This window comes from Tachyglossus aculeatus, chromosome 10 (genome assembly GCF_015852505.1).
Source record: "Tachyglossus aculeatus isolate mTacAcu1 chromosome 10, mTacAcu1.pri, whole genome shotgun sequence".
Taxonomy (NCBI): domain Eukaryota; kingdom Metazoa; phylum Chordata; class Mammalia; order Monotremata; family Tachyglossidae; genus Tachyglossus; species Tachyglossus aculeatus.
Genome location: NC_052075.1, coordinates 3,969,599 through 3,993,382, shown reverse-complemented (window position 1 = coordinate 3,993,382; position 23,784 = coordinate 3,969,599). Strand labels below are relative to the sequence as shown.

The following is a 23,784-nucleotide window of genomic DNA, read 5'->3' as shown; positions in this document are numbered from 1 at the left end:
CAGATCCCAAAGTGGCTCCAGCCCTGCCCCGGAGGGGGTGTTTGTGGGGGGGAGGGAAGGGGACTCGGGGGTCACCGACAGGGTGGAAATCCGACCCTTGGAAAAGGGGCTCCGGGAAACTTGGCGCTGCGCACCCCGCACGGGGGATCCAATCAGCCAATCCACGGTCTTGGGAGGGGGCGCTTAGTATGTGCGGGACACTGTACTAAGCGCCTGGGAGAGCACGATGCAGAGGCAGCAAACCGGTTTACAGTCTATCACCCCCGAGACCCTCTCTCCCGCGTGAATGGGTCTTGGACATGAATATAATCGTTGCCTAGTGGCAAGACCCCGGGCTTGGGAGCCAGAGGTCATGGGTTCTAATCCCGCCTCCACCACTTGCCTGCTGTGTGACCTTGGGCAAGTCACTTCTTCTGGGCCCCATTTGTAAAATGGGGATTGAGCCTGGGAGCCCCACGTGGGACAACCTGATGATCCTGTATTTACCCCAGCGCTTATAACAGTGCTTGGCACATAGTAAGCACTTTAACAAATACAATTATTAATTATTGTTAATAATAATGGCATTTGTTAAGCGCTTATTATGTACCAAGCACTGTTCTAAGCGCTGGGGGGGGGGATATTAAGACTTGTCTACTTGTTTTGTTGTCTGTCTCCCCCTGCTAGACCGTGAGCCCGTTGTTGGGTAGGGGATTGTCTCTAGATGTTGCCGATTTGTACTTCCCAAGCGCTTAGTACAGTGCTCTGCACACAGTAAGCGCTCAATAAATACGACTGAATGAATGGACGGATGACTTTTGAGGGTCCCGGCCTTGCAGACGTACGCATTGCGCTTTTCTCGCCTGGGAGGGAGAAAAGGGGGGGGGGGGGGTCTCTGGGGCTGGGGTCCCCTAAAAAGTGCCCCCCCCCAAAAAAAAAGTCGTGGTGCAAAAGTAGGGAAGCGCGCAGAGCGACCGCACTGGAGATGCACAAGGTTTAATAATAATAATAATAACAATAATAATGCCATTTGTTAAGCACCATGTGCCGAGCACTGTTCTAAGCGCTGGGGTAGATACAAGGTCATCAGGTTGTCCCCCGTGGGGGCTCACGGCCCTAATCCCCATTTTACAGATAAGGGCACTGAGGCCCAGAGAAGTGAAGTGACTTGCCCAAGGTCACCCAGCAGACAAGTGGCGGAGCCGGAATTAGAACCCAGGTCCTCTGACTCCCAAGCCCGAGCTCCTTCCACTAAGCCGCGCTGCTTCCCAATCGTCTTCTCCCAAGCGCTCAGTCCAGTGGTCTGCAGGCTGTGAGCCCACTGTTGAGTAGGGACTGTCTCTATATGTTGCCAACTTGTACTTCCCAAGCGCTTAGTACAGTGCTCTGCACTCAGTAAGCGCTCAATAAATACGATTGATGATGATGATGATGGAGGCGTTCAGAAGATACCACGGATGGGCCGATGGGTGGCTAGTCCTTGTCTCCCCCCCCCCCCCCGACAAAAAAAGGAAACAAATCGTGATGCAAAAGTTTGGAGGCGCTCAGGAAGACTAAGGCAAAGCACGAGGTTTGGAGAACGTCCTCTCCTAAGCGCTCAGTCCAGTGGTCTCCAGGCTGGAGGCGCTCAATAGATACCACGGATGGGCCGATGGGTGGCTGGTTTTCTTCTAGACTGTGAGCCCGTTGATGGGTAGGGACCGTCTCTATATGTTGCCGACTTGTCCTTCCCAAGCGCTTAGTACAGTGCTCAGCACACAGCAAGCGCTCAATAAATACGATTGAGTGGATGAATGAATGGTTTTTGTCCCCCCCACCCAAAAAGTATCGTGGTGCAAGTTGGGGGGGGGGGGGCGCAGAGAGACTGGGGCGCAAAGCACGAGGTTTGGAGAGCGTCCTCTCCTAAGCGCTCAGTCCAGTGGCCTCCAGGCTGGAGGCGCTCAATAAATACCACGGATGGGCCGATGGGTGGCTGGTTTTCTTCTAGACTGTGAGCCCGTTGATGGGTAGGGACCGTCTCTATATGTTGCCTACTTGTACTTCCCAAGCGCTTAGTACAGTGCTCAACACACAGTAAGCGCTCAATAAATACGACTGAATGAATGAATGTTGCCGACTTGTACTTCCCAAGCGCTTAGTACGGTGCTCAGCACACAGTAAGCGCTCAATAAATACGGTTGAGTGGATGAATGAGTGTTTTCCCCCCCCCACCCAAAAATATCGTGGTGAAAAAGTTGGGGGGGGGGGCGCGCGCAGGGAGACTAGGGCGCAAAGCACGAGGTTTGGAGAGCGTCCTCTCCTAAGCGCTCAGTCCAGTGGTGTCCAGGCTGGAGGCGCTCAAAAGATAGCACGGATGGGCCGATGGGTGGCTGGTTTTTGTCCCCCCACCCACCCACCCACCCACAAAATATCGTGGTGGAAAAGTTGCGGGGGGCGCGCCCGCAGGGAGACTAGGGCGCCAAGCCGGAGGTTTGGAGAGCGTCCTCTCCTAAGCGCTCAGTCCAGCGCCCTGCAGGCGGGAGGCGCTCAGTCAGTTACCTGCATGGTGACGACCCCCAGCTCCTCGGTGGCCAGCCTCCGCATCTGGCCGGCCAGCACTTGCGCCTCGTCCAGGATGGAGAAGTGGGCGGCGGCGACCCCCTGTGCGGGGCAGCGGGCCACGGTCAGGGCCACCGTCAGGGCCACGGTCAGGGCCAGGGGGGGCCCGGCCATGCTGCCCGGCCCGGGGGGCACCGGGCGGGGGGCACCGGGTGGGGGGCGCCTACGGGAGGGCCATCCCCCGGCCGGGCCACCGAATGGGCAGCGGAGGCCCCGGAGGCTGGGCTCTCCCCTTCCCCTTCCCCTTCCTCCTCCTCCTCCTCCTCCGGGTGGCCGAGGCTCCCGGTGCGGGGGGCTGGGGGGCTGGGGGGGGCGGGCCGGGGGGCAAAGAGGAGCGGGACGGGAGGAGGACACAGGACAGGGCTCGGCCCGCCCAGGCGGAGCTCCCACCCACAGCCCCTTTCTGCGAGGACACCGGGGGTGGAGAGCAGCAGCAGGAGGAGGAGGAGGAGGAGGAGGAGGAGGAGGAGGAGAGGGGGCCAGGGAGAAAGAGCAGGGGAGAGGGAGGAGGGGCGGGCAGAAAGAGGAGGGGGCGGGGAGAAAGAGGAGGAGGCGGGGAGAGGGAGGAGGGGAGAGGGAGGAGGGGGTGAGGAGGAAGGGAGGAGGGGGTGGGGGAAAGGAGGAGAGGAGGGGGCTGGGGAGAAAGAGGAGCGGGTGGGGAGAAAGAGAAGGGAAGGAGAGGAGGGGTGGGGAGAAAGAGGATGGGAGAGGGAGGAGCGGTGGGAAGAAAGAGGAGGGGAGAGGGAGGAGGGGGTGGGGGAAAGGAGGAGAGGAGGGGGCTGGGGAGAAAGGAGGAGAGGAGGGGGCTGGGGAGAAAGAGGAGGGGGTGGGGAGAAAGAGGAGGGAAGGGAGGTGGGGAGAAAGAGCAAGGGAGAGGGAGGAGGGCGTGGGGAGAAAGAGGAGGGAGGAGGGGTGGGGAGAAAGAGGAGGGAAGGGGGTGGGGAGAAAGAGCAAGGAAGGAGAGGAGGGGGCTTGAGAGAAAGAGAAGGGGAGAAGGAGGAGGGGTGGGGAGAAAGAGGAGGGGAGAGGGACGAGGGAGTGAGGATTAAGAGGATGGGAGAGGGACGAGGGAGTGGGGAGAAAGAGGATGGGAGAGGGAGGAGGGGGTGGGGAGAAAGAGGAGGGAGAGGAGGTGAGTAGGGAGAGAACTAGAGGGGAGGGAGGAAGAGGGATGGAGGGAGGGGGAGAAGTAGGGTGGAGGGGGAGGGAGGGTGGGAAAAAGAGGAGTGGAGGGGTAGGGAAGAAAGAGGAGGAGGGGTGAGGGGAGAAATGAAGGGAGGAGGAGGAAGAGAAGGAGGGGGAGAAGGTGGGTGGACAGAGGGGAGGGGGTGCAGGGTTGGGGGTGAAGGGGACTAGACGAGAGGGAGAGGAAAGGGGTTGGGGAGAAGGGCGGTGGAAGGCAAAGGAGGGTGGAGGGCAGAGTATATTGGACTTTCCCAAGTGCTTAGTACAGTGCTCTGCTCACAGTATGAACTCAGTAAATGCCATTGACTGATTGATGGATTGACGACACAAAGAGGCCAAACGGAAAGGCGCTGCAAACTACAGTGAAGAAGCATGGCCTAGTGGACGGAACACAACCCTGGGATTTAGAGGGCCTGGGATCTAATTCCGACTCTGCTCCGTGCCTGCTGTGCGACCTTGGGCAGATCACTTAACTTCCCTGTGCCTCAGTTACCGCAATTGTAAAATGCAGGTTAAGACTGTGAGCCCCATGAGTAACATGGACTCTGTCCAACCTGACTAGCAGTTAGTGGCACACAGTAAGCACCTAGCCAGTGCTATTAAAAACCATCCTCCGATCAATCGATGGTATTTATTAAGTGCTGTGTGTACAGCACTGTACTAAGCACTTGGGAGAGTACACTACAACAGGGTTGATAGACACATTCCCTGTCCACAATGGGTTTACAGACTAGAGGGGGAGACAGATATTAATAGAAATGAATTATGGCTATGTACATAAGTGCGATGGGGCTGAGGGAAGAGACTTTCCCCTCATTTCCCCTTCCCCTACGCCACTTGAGCCCTTTCCATCACCTAAACACTAAGGTATTCACCTGCAAAGCACTTGGGTTCTACCCAAAGGAGCACTTAGTACCTACCTTTGAACTGTATGGCTTCCCCCTACCTGTAATTTATTTTAGTGTCTGTCTTCCCCTCTAATAAAAAAGATTGTCCAACTAGATTGTAAGGTCCTTTGAGGGCATGGACCATGTTCACTAACTATTGTACTCTCCTAAATGTACAGAGAAGCTGCGTGGCTTAGTGGAAAGAGTCTGGGCTTGGGACTCAGAGGTCATGGATTCTAATCCCGGCTCCGCTACTTGTCAGCTGTGTGACTCTGGGCAAGTCACTTCACTTCTCTGGTACCTCATCTGGATATGGGGATTAAGACTATGAGCCCCACGTGGGACAGACAACCTCATTACCTCGTATCTACCCCAGTACTTAGAACAGTGCTTGGCACATAGTACGCGCTTAACAAATATCATTATTATTATTACTATTATTTTTACAGTGAATGGCACAGGGCTAGCCCTGAAAAAGTACTGTTGATTGATTGAAAGAAGATGAAACAGTCTTTCCTTAGTAATGGCAGACAAGCCTCGGTCCTGAGAGTATCCTGCCTCTGCCGCTTGTCAGCTGTGTGACTCTGGGCAAGTCACTTAACTTCTCTGTGCCTCAGTTACCTCATCTGTAAAATGGGGTTTAAGATTGTGAGTCCCACATGGGACAACCTGATCACCTTGTATCCTCCCCAGCGCTAATAATAATAATAATAATATTATTATTATTATTATGCAGAGGAGTTGATAACAGTCCTAGTGGCTTGCATGGCACAATTTCCATTCTACCAGTCTTGTTCCCTCTGGGGCACAGGGTTGCACAGTGAAGTGAAAAGTGTGATCTTTCTCTCACATTAGCCAGCGATAGAAGGGTAGGGACTAAAACCCAGCTCTCCCAATTCCCAGAACCATGCTCATTCCACAGACCTTAATTAGGCAAAGAAAAACTGGCGCTGGGCAAGAAGGCAAGAAAACACTCACACTTGTTAGCCAAGAGGCTTGATTCTTCACTAGCATTCTGGAAGATAATAAGAGGATTGGCCTGAATCCCTTCTCCCCATTTCCTGGACCACTCAATCTATCACCAGAATTTACTGAGTGCTTACTGGGTACAGATCAGTGTACTGAGCATTTTCAAGAGCACAGTATAACAATAAAACAGACACATCCCTTGCCCACAATGAGCTTACAGTCCACAAGGGGAAGCAGATGTTAGTATAAATAAAGTACAGATACGGACGAAAGTGCTGTGGAGCTGGAAGGGGGAATGAATAAAGGGAGCATATCAGGGCAACATAGAAGGAAGTGGAAGAAAAGAAAAAGAAAAAAGAAAAGAGAAAAGAAAAAGAAAAGGAGATTAAACAATCAGGGAAGGCCTCTTGGAGGAGATGTGTAGACATGTTCCCTGCCCACAGTGAGTTTACAGTCTAGAGGGACTCGACTCCAGGAAATCTTTGCTCCAGATTTAGGGACAATTTAAATTGCCCTTTTCCATTCACTTGAGGTTTAAAAAGAGTTTAAAAAAGGGTATAATAAGCTTCTGCAGAAATTTACCCAGGCTCTTGAGGGAAGTCTTTCCTATAGGCAAAAGACAACCCTGGCAGTCAGAGGACCTGGGTTCTAATTCTGGCTCTGCCACTTGTCTGCTGTGTGACCTTGGGCACACCATTTAACTTCTCTGAGCATCTGTTCCCTCATCTATAAAATGGGAATTAAGACTGTGAGCCCATGTGGGACTGGAACTGTGTCCAAGCTGATTACCTTGTATCGACCCAACCCTCCGAACACTGCTTGACGCACAGTAAGGGCTTAACAAATACCATTATTATCATTAGTATTATTATCATTTACAACCCTTTTTGTCACGCAATTTTCCATACCTCCATGTTGTATGAATTCCATATGTGTGCTATGGGATTTGCAAACCTCTGAGGTTCCCCTCTGGGTGTTCCTAGGTGGAAAACAGGACCGAGTTCAACAAATCTGCTGTGACTTCCTTGAAAAACAAAAGCCAGTCGGCACTGCACTTTCTATCAAACTGTGCTCAGGGGAGTGCTGTCAAAAAAAAAAAAAAAAGGAAAGGCAAAAAAGGAAATGAATGATCACCCTTAACCTCCAGAAGACTTCAGATCACGGCCAGTATGTTAGTTACTGTTAAATAAATATGGTCCAATGGGCCAATGAAGTAAGATCAAAGAAACCTACAGAAAACCTTCTCCCACTAGCAGATATTCACGGTAGTGAAAAATTCATCAATCAATCCCACTAGCAGATATTCATGGTAGTGAAAAATCCATCAATCAATCAGTAATTACCATGTTTCTGTCCATACCCAGAACACTCTACTAAGCACTTGGGCAAGTATAGTAGAATTAGAGAACATGACCTGTCCTCAAAGGACTTATAGTAATGCAGAGACAAAATAAATTACAGGTAGGCGAGAAAGGAAAATTAGATGTGTAGATAATAATAATCAGTAATATTGATTGAGTTTTTACTGTATGTAGGGTATTGTAAAAGTGCTTGAAAGAGTAATAATCATCAACATCATCATTGTGGTATTTGTTAAGTGCTTACTATGTGCCAGGCACTGAACTTCAGTGCTGGGGTAGATATAAGCAAATCAGGTTGGGCACAGAGTGCAGAGGGCCCTCCCCAAGAACCCCGAGTTCATGGGGGATGTTCATTTCATTGAAAAAGTGAACAAGCCCATAAGTGACCCCCCCAAGACGGTTCAAACTGGACTCAATAAAAGCTTTCTGGTGAAGGTCACCCCAAATCCTGTTGCTCCTGCTTCACATCTTTGACTTTATCTCTGTGTCGTCTTAGTGTTTTGTTTCACCTCTCCCTGTGTGTCGCCAATCCCCTCTTCCCATTTTTGTAATTAGATTGTGAGCCCCAGGAGCGACATGGGCTGTGCCTTATTCCCATCTGGGTATTTTTCCCAGTATTTATTGCAGTGCTCTGCACACAGGAAGCACTCAATAGAAACTCTATCATTACTATGACTTTTCCTGCCTCCGTGTATCTCTTTCTTCTGGCCCTTTCTGACTAGGAGGCAATGATAATGAGTAGATGAGCAATAAAATGACAAGGACTGGCTTTTTCGGATAATGCCTCTAAATTACACTGATTAGATTCCTGCTCTGTGGTGACCTATATGCCGCACTGGCAAAGAGCGGGGAGGGAAATAAAGGCAGTTTTCCCCTACAAGTCAGCAGTGCCAGCAGCCGTGGGGGAACTAGATGGCAGGTGGCACAATTTTTAATACCCTACAAACAAGAAAGGCAATCGGGGAATCAATCAATCGTATTTATTGAGCACTTACTGTGTGCACAGCACTGTACTAAGCGCTTGGGAAGTACAAGTTGGCAACATATAGAGACAGTCCCTACCCAACTGTGGGCTCACAGTCTAAAAGTCTGAAGAAAAGGGGAAAAGTCTGAAGGGGAAGAAAAGTCTTATTTGCTCCCAGTATTTTGGGGTCTTTTAGTCCCCTGAACACAGACTCAGACTCTACCCCTGCCCAGAATAGCAGAGTCCAGGGGTTCGAAGACCACAAGTTCCAGAAACGCTTGCTCAGATTCATTCAATTGCTCAGCTTCATCGATCGTATTTATTGAGCGCTTCCCGTGCGCAGAGCACTGTACTAAGCACTTGGTACATCATAACAATAAACAGACACATTCCCTGCCCACACCGAGCTGACGGTCTAGAGGTATGAAGCCAAAGTCTCAAATCACCAAAGTGTGGCCAAATTCTCAAATCACCTAAGTGAGCGATAACCAAATGCATTTAATGTTGTTCTAAACAACCACACTTTTAAGGATTGAGAAGTGAAAATAATCTATTCATTCATTCATTCATTCAATCATATTTATGGAGCGCTTACTGTGTGCAGAGCACTGTAAAATATACAGCACTGTAAAATTTCTAACAAATGGAAAAACTCCTGGCTAATAAAAACAGGCCTGGTACCCTGCATTCGGTCTAGAGCACCTTGTTGGTATTTTCCAGAATTCGATCAAAAGTACTGATTGAACATGTAGTTTGTGCAGAGCACTGTGCTAAGCGCCTGGGAGAGTTCAATACAATAGTTATTAGATATGAGTCACATCCTGTATTTGGTATTCATTGGTGGATATTCCCAAGAGAGAACACAAACCCTACGTTCAGACACAACAAATCATCAGAACCTCACAACAGATTATCCCCTTAACCCCCTTTCTAAGCAAATATTCATTCATTCATTCAATCATATTTATTGAGCGCTTACTGGGTGCAGAGCACTGTACTAAGCACTTGGGAAGTACGAGTTGGGAACATATGGATACGGTCCCTACCCAACAACGGGCTCACGGTCTAGAAGGGGGAGACAGACAACAAAACAAAACATGTAGACAGGTGTCATTTTTGAGGTCATCTATCCACTGGTAGCATGGCCTAATGGAAAGAACATGGGCTTGGGAATCAGAAGGACCTGGGTTCTAGTCCCTGCACTGCCACTAGAGAAGCAGTGCGGCTCAGTGGAAAGAGCATGGGCCTTGGAGTCAGAGATCGTGGGTTCAAATCCCGGCTCTGCCAATTGTCAGCTGTGTAACTTTGGGCAAGTCAGTTCACTACTCTGGGCCTCAGTTACCTCATCTGTAAAATGGGGATTGACTGTGAGCCCCCTGTGGGACAACCTGATCACCTTGTAACCTCCCCAGCACTTAGAACAGTGCTTTGCACATAGTAAGCGCTTAATAAATGCCATTATTATTATTATTACTGCGTGACCTTTGGCAAGTCACTCTACAGCTCTGTGCTTCAGCTATCTCATCTGTAAAATGGGAATTAAGACTGTAAGCCCCAGGTGGGACATGGACTGTGTAAAACCCGATTAGCTTACCCCAGCGCTTAGTGCCTGGCACATAGTAAGCGCTTAACCATACCATAAAAAAAACCCAAAAAAACTAAGCACTTGGGAGAGTATTACAGAAGCAAGACACACTTTCCCTGCCCTCAAGGTGCTTGCAATCTGCTGGGGGAGAGGCAGGCCAGACAGGAAAGTGTGAATGAGGTCTATTAGTTCCGGAAGAGCCCACAATGTGGGCAGGATGAGGAGAAGGAAGAAGGGGGCCAGGAACAATCAATCGAAGTTACTGAATGCCTACGGTGTGCGGGGCACTGTATCACATGCATGAGAGGGCAACAGCAGAAGACTGTGAGCCCACTGTTGGGTAGGGACCGTCTCTATATGTTGCCAACTTGTAGTTCCCAAGTGCTTAGTACAGTGCTCTGCACACAGTAAGCGCTCAATAAATACGATTGATTGATTGATTGACCCAATCCCTGCCCCATAGGAGCTTACATCTCCATTTTGGCACCCAGTAAGTGCTCAATAAATACCACACTGATTGATAGTTGGGGGGCCGGTCGGACGGGTAAGTCGTACAGTAGATTAAGGAGATGGCAGAGGGGCAGAAGCGGGGCTAGTGCAAAAAGCCTAAACCCGAGGCATCAGCTCAATCAATCATTTATTGAGTGTTTACTGTGTGCTGAGCACCATACTAAGCACTTGGGAGAGTACAATATAACAGAGTTGTCTTTTTTATGTATGTAAGCACTTACTATGTGCCAGGCACTGTATTAAGCGCTGGTGTAGCTACAATCAGGTTGGACACAGTCCCTGCCCCACATGGGGCTCACAGTCCTAATCCCCATTTTACAGGTGAGGTAATGGAGAACAGAGAGAAGTTAAATGACTTGCCCAAAGTCAGACTTGCCCAAAGGGGCAGAGCCAGGATTAGAACCCAGGACCTTCTGGTTCCCAGGCCCTTGTTCTATCCACTAGGCCTTGCTGATTCTCTACCCCACCACCTGAACTGTGTGTTTCAGAGAGAGAACAACTAAGGCATATAGTAAGCGCTTAACAAATACCATTATTATTATTATTATTACATTATTATTATTATGGGGTCGAATCCTACTTCCTCAATCTCTAACCCCCAAGAGCAGGGCAATTGATAATAACTGTGGTGTCTGCTAAGCGCTTACTCTGTGCCAAGCGCTGTACTAAACCCTGGGGTAGATACAGATTCATCAGGTACCACATGGGGCTCACAGTCTAAGTAGGAAGGGGAGCGGGTCTTTTTAATCCCCATTTTGCCGATGAGGTAAATGAGGCCCAGAGAAGTTAAGTGACCTGCCCAAGGTCACACAGTAGGTACACAGCAGAGGGGGAATTAGATGGTGGAGCCGGGATTAGAACCCGTGACTTCCGACTCCCAAGCCCGGGCTCTTTCCACTGAACCACGCCACTTCCGTAGTACCTAATATATCCCAATCACTGTTCTAAGCACTGGAATAATAATAATAATATTGCATTTAAATGCTTACTACTGCCATGAACTAAGTGCAGGGGTAAATGTATATACGTATATATGTTTGTATGTATTTATTACTCTATTTATTTTACTTGTACATATTTATTCTACTTATTTTGTTAATATGTTTTGTTTTGTTCTCTGTCTCCCGCTTCTAGACTGTGAGCCCACTGTTGGGTAGGGACCGTCTATATATTTATTTATTTATTAAATATTAAATATTAAAATAAATATTAAATAAATATTTATTTATTTATTTTATTTGTACATATCTATTCTATTTATTTTATTTTGTTAGTATGTTCGGTTTTGTTCTCTGTCTCCCCCTTTTAGACTGTGAGCCCACTGTTGGGTAGGGACTGTCTCTATATGTTGCCAATTTGTACTTCCCAAGCGCTTAGTACAGTGCTCTGCACATAGTAAGTGCTCAATAAATATGATTGATGATGATGATATATGTTGCCAACTTGTACCTCCCAAGCGCTTAGTACAGTGCTCTGCACACAGCAAGCGCTCAATAAATGCGATTGAATGAATAAGTCCCGAATAGCAATATAATAATAATAATAATGGCATTTGTTAAGCACTTACTATGTGCAAAGCACTGTTCTAAGCGCCTGGAGGGGTACAAGGTGATCAGGTTGTCCCATGGGGGGCTCCCAGTCTTAATCCCCATTTTACAGATGAGGGAACCGAGGCATAGAGAAGTGAAGTGACTTGCCCAAAGTCTCACAGCTGACCAGCGGCGGAGCCGGGATTAGAACCCATGACCCCTGACTACCAAGCCCGGGCTCTTTCCAATCAATCAATCAATCAATCGTATTTATTGAGCGCTTACTATGTGCAGAGCACTGTACTAAGCGCTTGGGAAGTACAAATTGGCAACACATAGAGACAGCTGAGCTAATACACTGAGCTAATACATTGTTAGATGGAAGATAGCTAAAGACATCACCTCTTCTGACTTACCCCAGAGACTTGAGTTTTCGTAGATAAAAACCCATTCCTGAAATATTTCATCTTTCATAATCTAGGTCACCGAAACGTCCCCAGAGGCTCTCCAAAAAGCCGTGACACTCGTTCTACTTTCCAATTTCAGGTCAGCGAGCTTAGCTGGCTGCGCGGACTAGAACAATGGCCTGTTCTTCCCAACAGCAGCCAGTACCTGGGGACCAAAGTGAGAGCAAAAGTGGAAATCCGAACCCGGCCAACATAACCCGCACAATGAAACTCTTTATTGGAAAACCGCTAAATGCACTCCAAGGATCAAGTTCCGTTCTGAACGGTTATATCAGAAAGGGTGGCACACTGGAATTCTCGCTCTTAAACCAAGGGGTAAAATAATAAGAATGGGGGGTATTTTTCAGCGCTTACTATGTGCCAAGCACTGTAATAATATTAATAAAAATAATGATGGTGTTTTTTAAGCGCTTACTATTTGCCAGGCTCTGTACTAAGTGATGGGGTGGATACAAGCAAATCATCATCACCAATCGTATTTATTGATGATGATGATTTGCATGTATCCACCCCATCACTTAGTACAGAGCCTGGCAAGTAGTAAGCGCTTAAAAAACACCATCATTATTTTTCTTAATATTATTCGAGTTGGACACAGTCCCCTGGCCCACATGGGGCTCACAGTCTCGATCCCCTTTTTACAGATGAGGTCACTGAGGCCCAGAGAAGTGAAGTTACTTGCCCAAGGTCACACAGCAGACACATGTCGGAGACAGGATTAGAACCCAGAACTTTCTAACTCCCAAGTCCTTGCTCTATCCACTGCACCATGGTGCTTCTTTCCACTAGACTACACTGCTTCTCGACTGTAAAATGAATGTACACCTGGTATGTTTCCTTTATTCCAGGGTCAGAATTTGCCTTCCAAGGTTCTAGGGAACCTTTATTTATTTTATTTGTACATATTTATTCCATTTATCTTATTTTGTTAATATGTTTTGTTTTGTTCTGCACACAGTAAGCGTTCAATAAATACGATTGATTGATTGATTGTTCTCTGTCTCCCCCTTCTAGACTGTGAGCCCACTGTTGGGTAGGGACCGTCTCTATATGTTGCCAACTTGTACTTCCCAAGCACTTAGTACAGTGCTCGGCACACAGTAGGCACTCAATAAATACGATTGATTGATTAATAGAGAAGCAGCCTGGCCTACTGGATAGAGATTGGGCCTGGGAATCAGACGGACCTGGGTTCCAATGCCGGTTCTGCTGCTTGCCTCCTGTGTGACCTTGGGTGAGTCACTTCACTTCTCTGTTACCTCATCTGGAAAAGGGGGATTAAAACTGTGACCTTACATCAATCAATCAATCGTATTTATTGAGCGCTTACTGTGCGCACTTATTACTCTATTTAGAGTAATAAATATATGTTGCCAACTTGTACTTCCCAAGCGCTTAGTACAGTGCTCTGCACACAGTAAGCACTCAATAAATGCGATTGATTGATTGATTGATTGATTTTACTTGTACATATTTATTATTCTATCTGTCTCATTCGGCAACAGAGACAATCCCTACCAAACAACGGGCTCACAGTCTAGAAGGGGGAGACAGACAACAAAACAGAACAATAACATCCATAACATCAAAATAGATATATAGCATTACAGCTATATACACATCAATCAATCAATATCAATCAATCAATCGTATTTATTGAGCGCTTACTGTGTGCAGAGCACCGTACTAAGTGCTTGGGAAGTACAAGTTGGCAACAGATAGAGACAGTCCCTACCTAACAAGGGGCTCACAGTCTAGAAGGGGGAGACAGACAACAAAACAGAACAATAACATCCATAACATCAAAATAGATATATAGAATTACAGATATATACACATCAATCAATCAATCAATCGTATTTATTGAGCACTTACTGTGTGCAGAGCACTGTACTAAGCGCTTGGGAAATCCAAGTTGGCAACATATAGAGACAGTCCCTACCCAACAGTGGGCTCACAGTCTACAAGGGGGAGACAGAGAACAAAACGAAACATACTAACAAAATAAAATAAATAGAATAGATATGTACAAGATACATAAATAAATAAATAGAGTAATAAATATGAACAAACATATATACATATATACAGGTACATGTACAGGCACATTGCATATGTACAATCAATAAATATGATTGATTGATTTTACTTGTACATATTTATTATTCTATCTGTCTCATTCGGCAACAGATAGAGACAATACTTGTACATATTTATTATCCTATCTGTCTCATTCGGCAACAGATAGAGACAATCCCTACCCAACAACGGGCTCACAGTCTAGAAGGGGGAGACAGACAACGAAACAGAACAATAACATCGATAACATCAAAATAGATATATAGAATTACAGATATATACACATCATTAATAAAATCAACAGAATAATAAATATGTACAAATATACACAAGTTCTGTGGGGCGGAGAAGGGGGCAGAGCAGAGGGAGGGAATACAGGACATGGGGAGGAGGAGCAGAGGAAAAGGGGGGCTCAGTCTGGGGGAAAAGAGGGCTCTTGGGACGGGAATTGGATCCAACCTGATTTGTTTGTAGATACCCCAGCCTGCCAGATAGTAAGCGCTTAACAAATACCACAATTATTATTATCGTTATCATTATTGGAAAGTGACGGCTTCTGCCCAGGCCACCGGGCACGCTCTGTGGGAGGAAGACGGAATCGCTCGGCCCGCAAGCCAGCGGCAGTGAGGAGGTTCCTTCATCCCCAACGCTTCTTTCGTGATGTTCAAAATTTCCACTTTTCTGTTACTCCCCACAGCTTCGAACCAAAGACTGCTATTTCACCTCTGCTCTCCATCTCAGTGGGTTAGCTCCTGGATGAGATGAATGACTCCGTGGAGCCCCGTAAATATTTGCTCCGTCAATTATTGATTCGGCTATTTTATCCTGATATATTTCAACTACTTCTTGCTAGGACCCCTTGTCCCCTTCTCCATCCCCCCATCTTACCTCCTTCCCTTCCCCACAGCACCTGTATATATGTATATATGTTTGTACATATTTATTACTCTATTTATTTAATTATTTTACTTGTACATATCTATTCTATTTATTTTATTTTGTTAGTATGTTTGGTTTTGTTCTCCGTCTCCCCCTTTTAGACTGTGAGCCCACTGTTGGGTAGGCACTGTCTCTATATGTTGCCAATTTGTACTTCCCAAGCGCTTAGTACAGTGCTCTGCACACAATAAGCGCTCAATAAATACGATTGATGATGATGATGATGATTCATCCTGCTTCCATATTGGGTGAAAAATGTCTTGCTGGCTGTTTACCCCATTAGAGGGTGAACATCTTCACAGGGTGGAATTTGTGTGTTTTTTTTTTTAACTCTGTCGAGAACTGTGCTGTACTCTTCCAAGTGCTTAGTAGGTTTTTCATTAATCATCAATCAATCAATTGTATTTATTGAGCGCTTACTGTGTGCAGAGCACTGTACTAAGCACTTGGGAAGTACAAGTTGTCAACATATAGAGACAGTCCCTACCCAACATTATTAATAATAAAAGAGTAGCAGCACAGCCTGGGAGACAGGAGGTCATGGGTTCTACTCCTGGCTCGGCCACTTGTCTGCTGTGTGATTTTGGGCAAGTGGCTTCACTTCTCTGTGCCACAGTTACCTCATAATAATAATAATACTGGCATTTATTAAGCGCTTACTATGTGCAAAGCACTGTTCTAAGCGCTGGGGAAGTTACAAGGTGATCAGGTTGTCCCACGGGGGGCTCACAGTCTTAATCCCCATTTTACAGATGAGGTCACTGAGGCCAGAGAAGTTAAGTGACTTGCCCAAAGTCACACAGATGACAATTGCCAGAGCCGGGATTTGAACCCATGACCTCTGACTCCAAAGCCCGTGCTCTTTCCACTGAGCCACGCTGCTTCTCAAAGGGCTCAAAGTCTTAATCCCCATTTTCCAGATGAGGCAACTGAGATACAGAGACGTTAATAGGCTTGCCCAAGTTCACACAGCAGTCGAGTGGCGGAGTCGGGATTAGAACCCAGGTCCTTCTGATTCCGAGGCCTGGACTCTATCCACTAGGCCGTGCTGCTTCTCGATTTCCCCTCAACTACTACTACAGCTATTAATAATTATAATAATAATGATGGCATTTATTAAGCGCTTACTATATGCAGAGCACTGTTCTAAGCTCTGGGGAGGTTACAAGGTGATCGGGTTGTCCCACGGGGGGCTCACAGTCTTAATCCCCATTTTACAGATGAGGTAACTGAGGCCAGGGAAGTTAAGTGACTTGCCCAAAGTCACACAGATGACAATTGCCAGAGCCGGGATTTGAACCCATGACCTCTGACTCCAAAGCCTGTGCTCTTTCCACTGAGCCACGCTGCTTCTCAAAGGGCTCAAAGTCTTAATCCCCATTTTCCAGGTGAGGCAACTGAGATACAGAGACGTTAATAGGCTTGCCCAAGTTCACACAGCAGTCGAGTGGCGGAGTCACGATTAGAACCCAGGTCCTTCTGATTCCGAGGCCCGGACTCTATCCACTAGGCCGCGCTGCTTCTCGATTTCCCCTCAACTACTACTACGGCTATTAATAATAATAATGATGGCATTTATGAAGCGCTTACTATGTGCAGAGCACTGTTCTAAGCGCTGGGGAGGTTACAAGGTGATCGGGTTGTCCCACGGGGGGCTCACAGTCTTCCTCCCCATTTTACAAATGAGGTAACTGAGGCCCAGAGAATAATAATAATAATAATAATGATGGCATTTATTAAGCGCTTACTATGTGCAAAGCACTGTCCTAAGCGCTGGGGTTGATACAAGGTGATCAGGTTGTCCCACGGGGGGCTCACAGTCTTAATCCCCATTTTACAGATGAGGTAACTGAGGCCCAGAGAAGTGAAGTGACTTGCCCAAAGTCACACAGCTGACAGGTGGCGGAGCTGGGATTTGAACCCATGACCTCTGACTCCAAAGCCCGGGCTCTTTCCACTGAGCCACGCTGCTGGATTCAGCATCGCCCTCCCACAGTGTTCTGAAGACCCCCACCATGCGGTACACACGTCTCTGACCTCGGGGTGGGGGGGATACCTGGACCGACGACCCAGTTTCCTGCCCGGATGGTAGAATCCAAGAGCTCCTGGTTTTCTCATCAGCTGAGGTCCAACGACCCAAGATGGTGCCCTACAACTGGGAGGACGAGCCATTAATTTTCCTGTTGGAATGCACTGGGGTGGGAACAGGTTCCTCTGCTCATCGGGGAAGGAAAAAAATACAACAGAACTTATTGGAAAGTCACGGGTCAGTGGGAGGAGAGCGAGAGTGATGGCTAATGCTAACCTTCTCACTTTACCTCAATCTCGTCTATCGCCCACGTCCTACCTCTGGCCTGGTGGATCTGCCCCTCCGCCAAGCTCGCTCTCTTCCTCCCTTCAAGGCCCTGCTGAGAGCTCACCTCCTCCAGGAGGCCTTCCCAGACTGAGCCCCTTCCCTCCTCTCCCCCTCGTCCCCCTCTCCATCCCCCCATCTTACCTCCTTCCCTTCCCCACAGCACCTGTATATATGTCTATATGGTTGTACATATTTATTACTCTATTTATTTATTTATTTTACTTGTACATTTCTATCCTATTTATTTTATTTTGTTGGTATGTTTGGTTCTGTTCTCTGTCTCCCCCTTTTAGACTGTGAGCCCACTGTTGGGTAGGGACTGCCTCTATGTGTTGCCAGTTTGTACTTCCCAAGCGCTTAGTACAGTGCTCTGCACATAGTAAGCGCTCAATAAATACGATTGATTGATTGATTGATTGGACCTTTTAGACTGGGAGCCCACTGTTGGGTAGGGACTGTCTCTATATCCCAAGCGCTTAGTACAGTGCTCTGCACACAGTTAGCGCTCAATAAATACGATTGATGATGACCTCCCTCCCTCCTCAAATCCGACAGACAATTACTCTCCCCGCCTTCAAAGCCATCGAAGGCCCACCTCCTCCAAAGGGCCTTCCCTGATTAAGCCCCTCCTTTCCTCTTCTCCCACTCCCTTCAGCGTCACCTTGACTTGCTTCCTTTATTCATCGCCCCTCCCAGCCCCTCAGCCCTTACGTCCATACCTGTAATTATTTATATTAATGTCTGTCTCCCCCCTCTATCAATCAATCAATCAATCGTATTTATTGAGCGCTTACTATGTGCAGAGCACTGTACTAAGCGCTTGGGAAGTACAAATTGGCATCACATAGAGACAGTCCCTACCCAACAGTGGGCTCACAGTCTAAAAGGGGGAGACAGAGAACAGAACCAAACATACCAACAAAATAAAATAAGTAGGATAGAAATGTACAAGTAAAATAAATAAATAAATAAATAAATAGAGTAATAAATATGTACAACCATATATACATATATACAGGTGCTGTGGGGAAGGGAAGGAGGTAAGACGGGGGGATGGAGAGGGGGACGAGGGGAGAGGAAAGAAGGGGCTCAGTCTGGGAAGGCCTCCTGGAGGAGGTGAGCTCTCAGCAGGGCCTTGAAGGGAGGAAGAGAGCTAGCTTGGCGGATGGGCAGAGGGAGGGCATTCCAGGCCCGGGGGATGACGTGGGCCGGGGGTCGATGGCGGGACAGGCGAGCACGAGGCACGGCGAGGAGATTAGTGGTGGAGGAGCGGAGGGTGCGGGCTGGGCAGTAGAAGGAGAGAAGGGAGGTGAGGTAGGAGGGGGCGAGGTGATGGAGAGCCTTGAAGCCCAGGGTGAGGAGTTTCTGCTTGATGCGCAGATTGATCGGTAGCCATTGGAGGTTTTTGAGGAGGGGAGTAATATGTCCAGAGCGTTTCTGGACAAAGATAATCCGGGCCGCAGCATGAAGTATGGATTGAAGTGGAGAGAGACACGAGGATGGGAGATCAGAGAGAAGGCTAGTGCAGTAGTCCAGACGGGATAGGATGAGAGCTTGAATTAGCAGGGTAGCGGTTTGGATGGAGAGGAAAGGGCGGATCTTGGCAATGTTGCGGAGCTGAGACCGGCAGGTTTTGGTGACGGCTTGGATGTGAGGGGTGAATGAGAGAGCGGAGTCGAGGATGACACCAAGGTTGCGGGCTTGTGAGACGGGAAGGATGGTAGTGCCGTCAACAGAGATGGGAAAGTCAGGGAGAGGACAAGGTTTGGGAGGGAAGACAAGGAGTTCAGTCTTCGACATGTTGAGCTTTAGGTGGTGGGCGGACATCCAGATGGAGATGTCCTGAAGGCAGGAGGAGATGCGAGCCTGGAGGGAGGGGGAGAGAGCAGGGGCAGAGATGTAGATCTGGGTGTCATCAGCGTAGAGATGATAGTTGAAGCCGTGGGAGCGAATGAGGTCACCAAGGGAGTGAGTGTAGATTGAGAACAGAAGGGGACCAAGCACTGAACCTTGGGGAACCCCCACAGTAAGAGGATGGGAGCGGGAGGAGGAGCCTGCAAAAGAGACTGAGAAAGAACGACCGGAGAGATAAGAGGAGAACCAGGAGAGGACGGAGTCAGTGAAGCCAAGGTCAGATAACGTGTTGAGGAGAAGGGGGTGGTCCACAGTGTCAAAGGCAGCTGAGAGGTCGAGGAGGATTAGGACAGAGTATGAGCCGTTGGATTTGGCAAGCAGGAGGTCATTGGTGACCTTTGAGAGCGCAGTTTCCGTGGAATGAAGGGGACGGAAGCCAGACTGGAGGGGATCGAGGAGAGAGTTGTTGTTGAGGAATTCTAGGCAGCGCGTGTAGACAACTCGTTCAAGGAGTTTGGAAAGGAATGGTAGGAGGGATATGGGACGATAACTAGAAGGTGAGGTGGGGTCAAGAGAGGGTTTTTTTTAGGATGGGAGAGACATGGGCATGTTTGAAGGCAGAGGGGAAGGAACCAGTGGAGAGTGAGCGGTTGAAGATGGAAGTTAAGGAGGGGAGAAGGGATGGAGCGAGAGATTTCATAAGATGAGAGGGAATGGGGTCAGAAGCACAGGTGGCCGGAGTAGTACTTGAGAGGAGGGAGGAGAGTTCCTCTGAGGATACCGCTGGGAAGGATGGGAGAGTAGCAGAGAGTGTTGAGAGCCGGGGGGTTGGAGAAAGGGGGGAAGAGACTTTGGGGAGGTCGGACCTGATGGATTTAATTTTGTTGATGAAGTAGGAGGCCAGATCGTTGGGGGTGAGGGAAGGAGGAGGGGGAGGAACCGGGGGCCTGAGAAGGGAGTTGAATGTACGGAAGAGCTGGCGGGGATGATGGGCCTGGGTGTCAATAAGGGAGGAGAAATAGTTTTGTCTGGCAGAAGAGAGGGCTGAGTTAAGGCAGGAAAGGATAAACTTGAAGTGAACGAGGTTGGCATGGTGTTTAGACTTTCGCCAGCAGCGTTCAGCAGCTCGAGCATAAGAGCGAAGGAGGCGGACAGACCCCTCTAGACCGTAAGTTTGTTGTGGGCAGGGAGCGTGTCTGCTTATTGTTATATTGTACTCTCCCAAGCACTTAGTACAGTGCTGTGCACGCAGTCAGCGCTCAATAAATACGACTGAACGAGTGAATGAATGGACCTTGCCCTGGAAGAGCCTTCAGTTTAACAGGGGAGACCTGCACAAAACAATTTACAGATAGATGGAAGAGAGATGGAGGCGGATATATGCAAAGATATGCAAAGACAGAAGTCCTCCACTCCTGCTTTTTGCCTGTATATATGTATATATGTTTGTACATATTTATTACTCTATTTATTTACCTTACTTGTACATATCTATTCTATTTTATTTTGTTAGTATGTTTGGTTTTGTTCTCTGTCTCCCCCTTCTAGACTGTGAGCCCCCTGTTGGGTAGGGACTGTCTCTATATGTTGCCAACTTGTACTTCCCAAGCGCTTAGTACAGTGCTCTGCACACAGTAAGCGCTCAATAAATACGATTGATTGATTGATTATGCCCTCCTCTGGAGGTCACCAGGGGAGAGGTCACCCGGGGAGAGGCAGTGTGAAGGAAGTTTGCCCTCACCCCCTCTAAGATGGGTACTGAGCTAAATCCTGCACCTTGGTGTATTAATAATAATAATAATAATGATGGTATTTGTTAAGCGCTTACTATATGCAAAGCACTGTTCTAAGCGCTGGGGGGATACAAGATGATCAGGTAACAGTCCTAATCCCCATTTTACAGATGAAGTCACTGAGGCCCCAAGAAGTTAAGTGACTTCCCCAAAGTCACACGGCCGATAAGTGGTGGAATCAGGACTAGAACCCATGACTTCTGACTCTCAAGCCCGTGCTCTTTCCACTGAGCCACGCTGCTTCCCTAGCCTTTCTAGCCTTATCAGAAGCAAATTTCCTCCAAGAGGCCTTCCCTCTAGACTGAACGCTCATTGAGGTGAGGGAATGAATCTGAGGGGGAGACAGATATTAATATAAATGACTAAATTACAGATATGGACATAAGGTTCATACCTCCTACCTAACAATCATACAATCAACAAACAATCAACAATCAACAAACAAACAACAATCAGTGCTCTGCACATAGTAAGCGCTCAATAAATACGATTGATTGATTGATTGATTGATTGATTGAGCGCTCACTGTGAGCAGAGCCTCCTGCCTCTATTGTACTGTCCCAAGCTCTGAGTTCAGTGTTCTGCACACAGTAGGAGCTCAGTAAATATGACTGGCTGAACTGAGGCTTGCCTCTCTCTGCCTGCTCTCTCCTATTTCCTCACCCTACCTTCCTTTGCCCCAACCTCCCCCCACCCATCTCCATATTCAAATGGAAAAGCTGCCCTAAGGCAGTAAGGAATCTGGGCACTAAATCTAAATCACTAAAACCAGGGTCATACAAAGCATTTCTTGCCTCGGGGGAGAAAAAACAGAATCTAAATATATAAACAGATAGGCAGAAGTTAAATGTATGTGTAGCTTTAGACACTGGTTTGTGGCCAAAGAGTCAGATATAATTATAAAGTCTCTACGGACAATTTCTACTCAGTATTCAAAAAAGCACCTCACCTCCTCAGGCTATTCCAGTTTCCACATTTGAAAGCTCAGTCATTTCAGAGACAATTTCTCCCCCTCCCCTCCTTTTTTTCTTTTCTCTTGTATTTTGGAACCCTTCTGTGGATGATGGACACTTTTCTTTGTGCTTTCCCCTACCACGTTACTATAGGAAGAGAAACCATTTTTATCTGACCAGCCTCCCTTCTAATCACATCATCTCCAGGTGACATAGTCACAAGTGTATTCTCCGACAGAGCTCCATCATTTCAGAGACAACGTCTTCCTCTTTCTTTTTTCTCTAGCAATTTGGGACCCTCCTGTGGATGATGGACATTCCTCTCCCTGCTTTTCCCTACCACATTACTACAGGAGGAGAAACCATTTTTATCTGAGCAACCTCCCTCAAGGTTCCTTCTAATCCTGTATATATGTATATATGTTTGTACATTTTTTTTTACTCTATTTATTTATTTATTTAATTTATTTCTACATATCTATTCTATTTTATTTTGTGAGTATGTTTGGTTTTGTTCTCTGTCTCCCCCTTTTAGACTCTGAGCCCACTGTTGGGTAGGGACTGTCTCTATATGTTGCCAATTTGTACTTCCCAAGCGCTTAGTACAGTGCTCTGCACATAGTAAGCGCTCAATAAATACGATTGATGATGATGATGATGATGATGATATCGTTCCCGGGTGACAGTCACTCGAGTATTCTCCAACCCGGGATTAAGAGGCTACTGCCTTCCTCCTGTAACAGATTCCATGGCCCATTTTTGATAGCCATGTCACCTAACAAGTATTGTATTTAGAATTCAACAAGTATTGTATTAAGAATTGTTACTGCGTATATCGGGGGACTAGAAACGAAGCATCAAATGTGTGTTTGCAACACGATTCGGCACTGTGGAAACAGTGATGTAGTATAAGCATTCATATGCAATGGTTTCTTCTCCGAAACCAGAAAACAGATTTCTTCTCGGGCAAAGGATGACAATGTCTGTCTTCCCCATAGACTGTAAGTTCCTTATGGGCAGGGAGCACATGGACCACCTCAGCTGTACTGTATTTTCTCAAGCACTTAGTACAGTGCTGTATGGTAAGCGCTCAATAAATACCATAGATTGACTGCCGTTTTCGATGAGACTCCATTATCATCATCATCGTTCTGCTAAATGTAGATGAGTGTTCTTCATCCAGCTGGTGCTAGAAGAGACACTGATACTGATGCCAATTTGTACTTCCCAAGCGCTTAGTACAGTGCTCTGCACATAGTAAGCGCTCAATAAATACGATTGACGATGATGATGATGCGCTAGGGGAGACGCTCTGCACACAGTAAGCGCTCAATAAATACTATTGAATGAATGATAACCCTCAAGAATACCTGGCACTCCATTGCCCCCTTCCCCTCCAGATACTGAACAAAGGAGAAACCACACTAAGAAGCAATCAATCAATCAATCATATTTATTGAGCGCTTACTGTGTGCAGAGCACTGTACTAAGCGCTTGGGAAGTACAAGTTGGCAACATATAGAGACAGTCCCTACCCAACAGTGGGCTCACAGTCTAAAAGGGGAAGACAGAGAACGAAACCAAACATACTAACAAAATAAAATAAATAGAATAGGCCTAGGAGTTAGAGGATCTGGGTTCAAATGTCGGCTCCACCAGTTGCTTGCTGTGTGACCCTGGGCAAGTTAAGTGACTGTGCCCCCAGTTTCGTCATCTGTAAAATGGGAATTCAATATCTGTTAGCCCTCCTACTTAGATTGTGAACCCTGGGTGGGA

General features: G+C 47.4%; 1 protein-coding gene across 1 annotated transcript in view; it reads right to left on the bottom strand.

The window, feature by feature from the left end:
• CACHD1 (cache domain containing 1) overlaps positions 1-12,041 on the bottom strand; it is a 205,874-nt gene extending 193,833 nt beyond the window's left edge. Inside the window, exons 1-3 of the mRNA XM_038752670.1 lie at positions 11,984-12,041; positions 6,146-6,224; positions 2,518-2,740 (exon numbers count right to left, since the gene is read on the bottom strand). Coding sequence (XP_038608598.1) covers positions 2,518-2,740; positions 6,146-6,224; positions 11,984-12,041 — 360 coding nt within the window. The remainder of the gene's footprint in view (positions 1-2,517; positions 2,741-6,145; positions 6,225-11,983) is intronic.
• Positions 12,042-23,784: the final 11,743 nt, after the last annotated feature.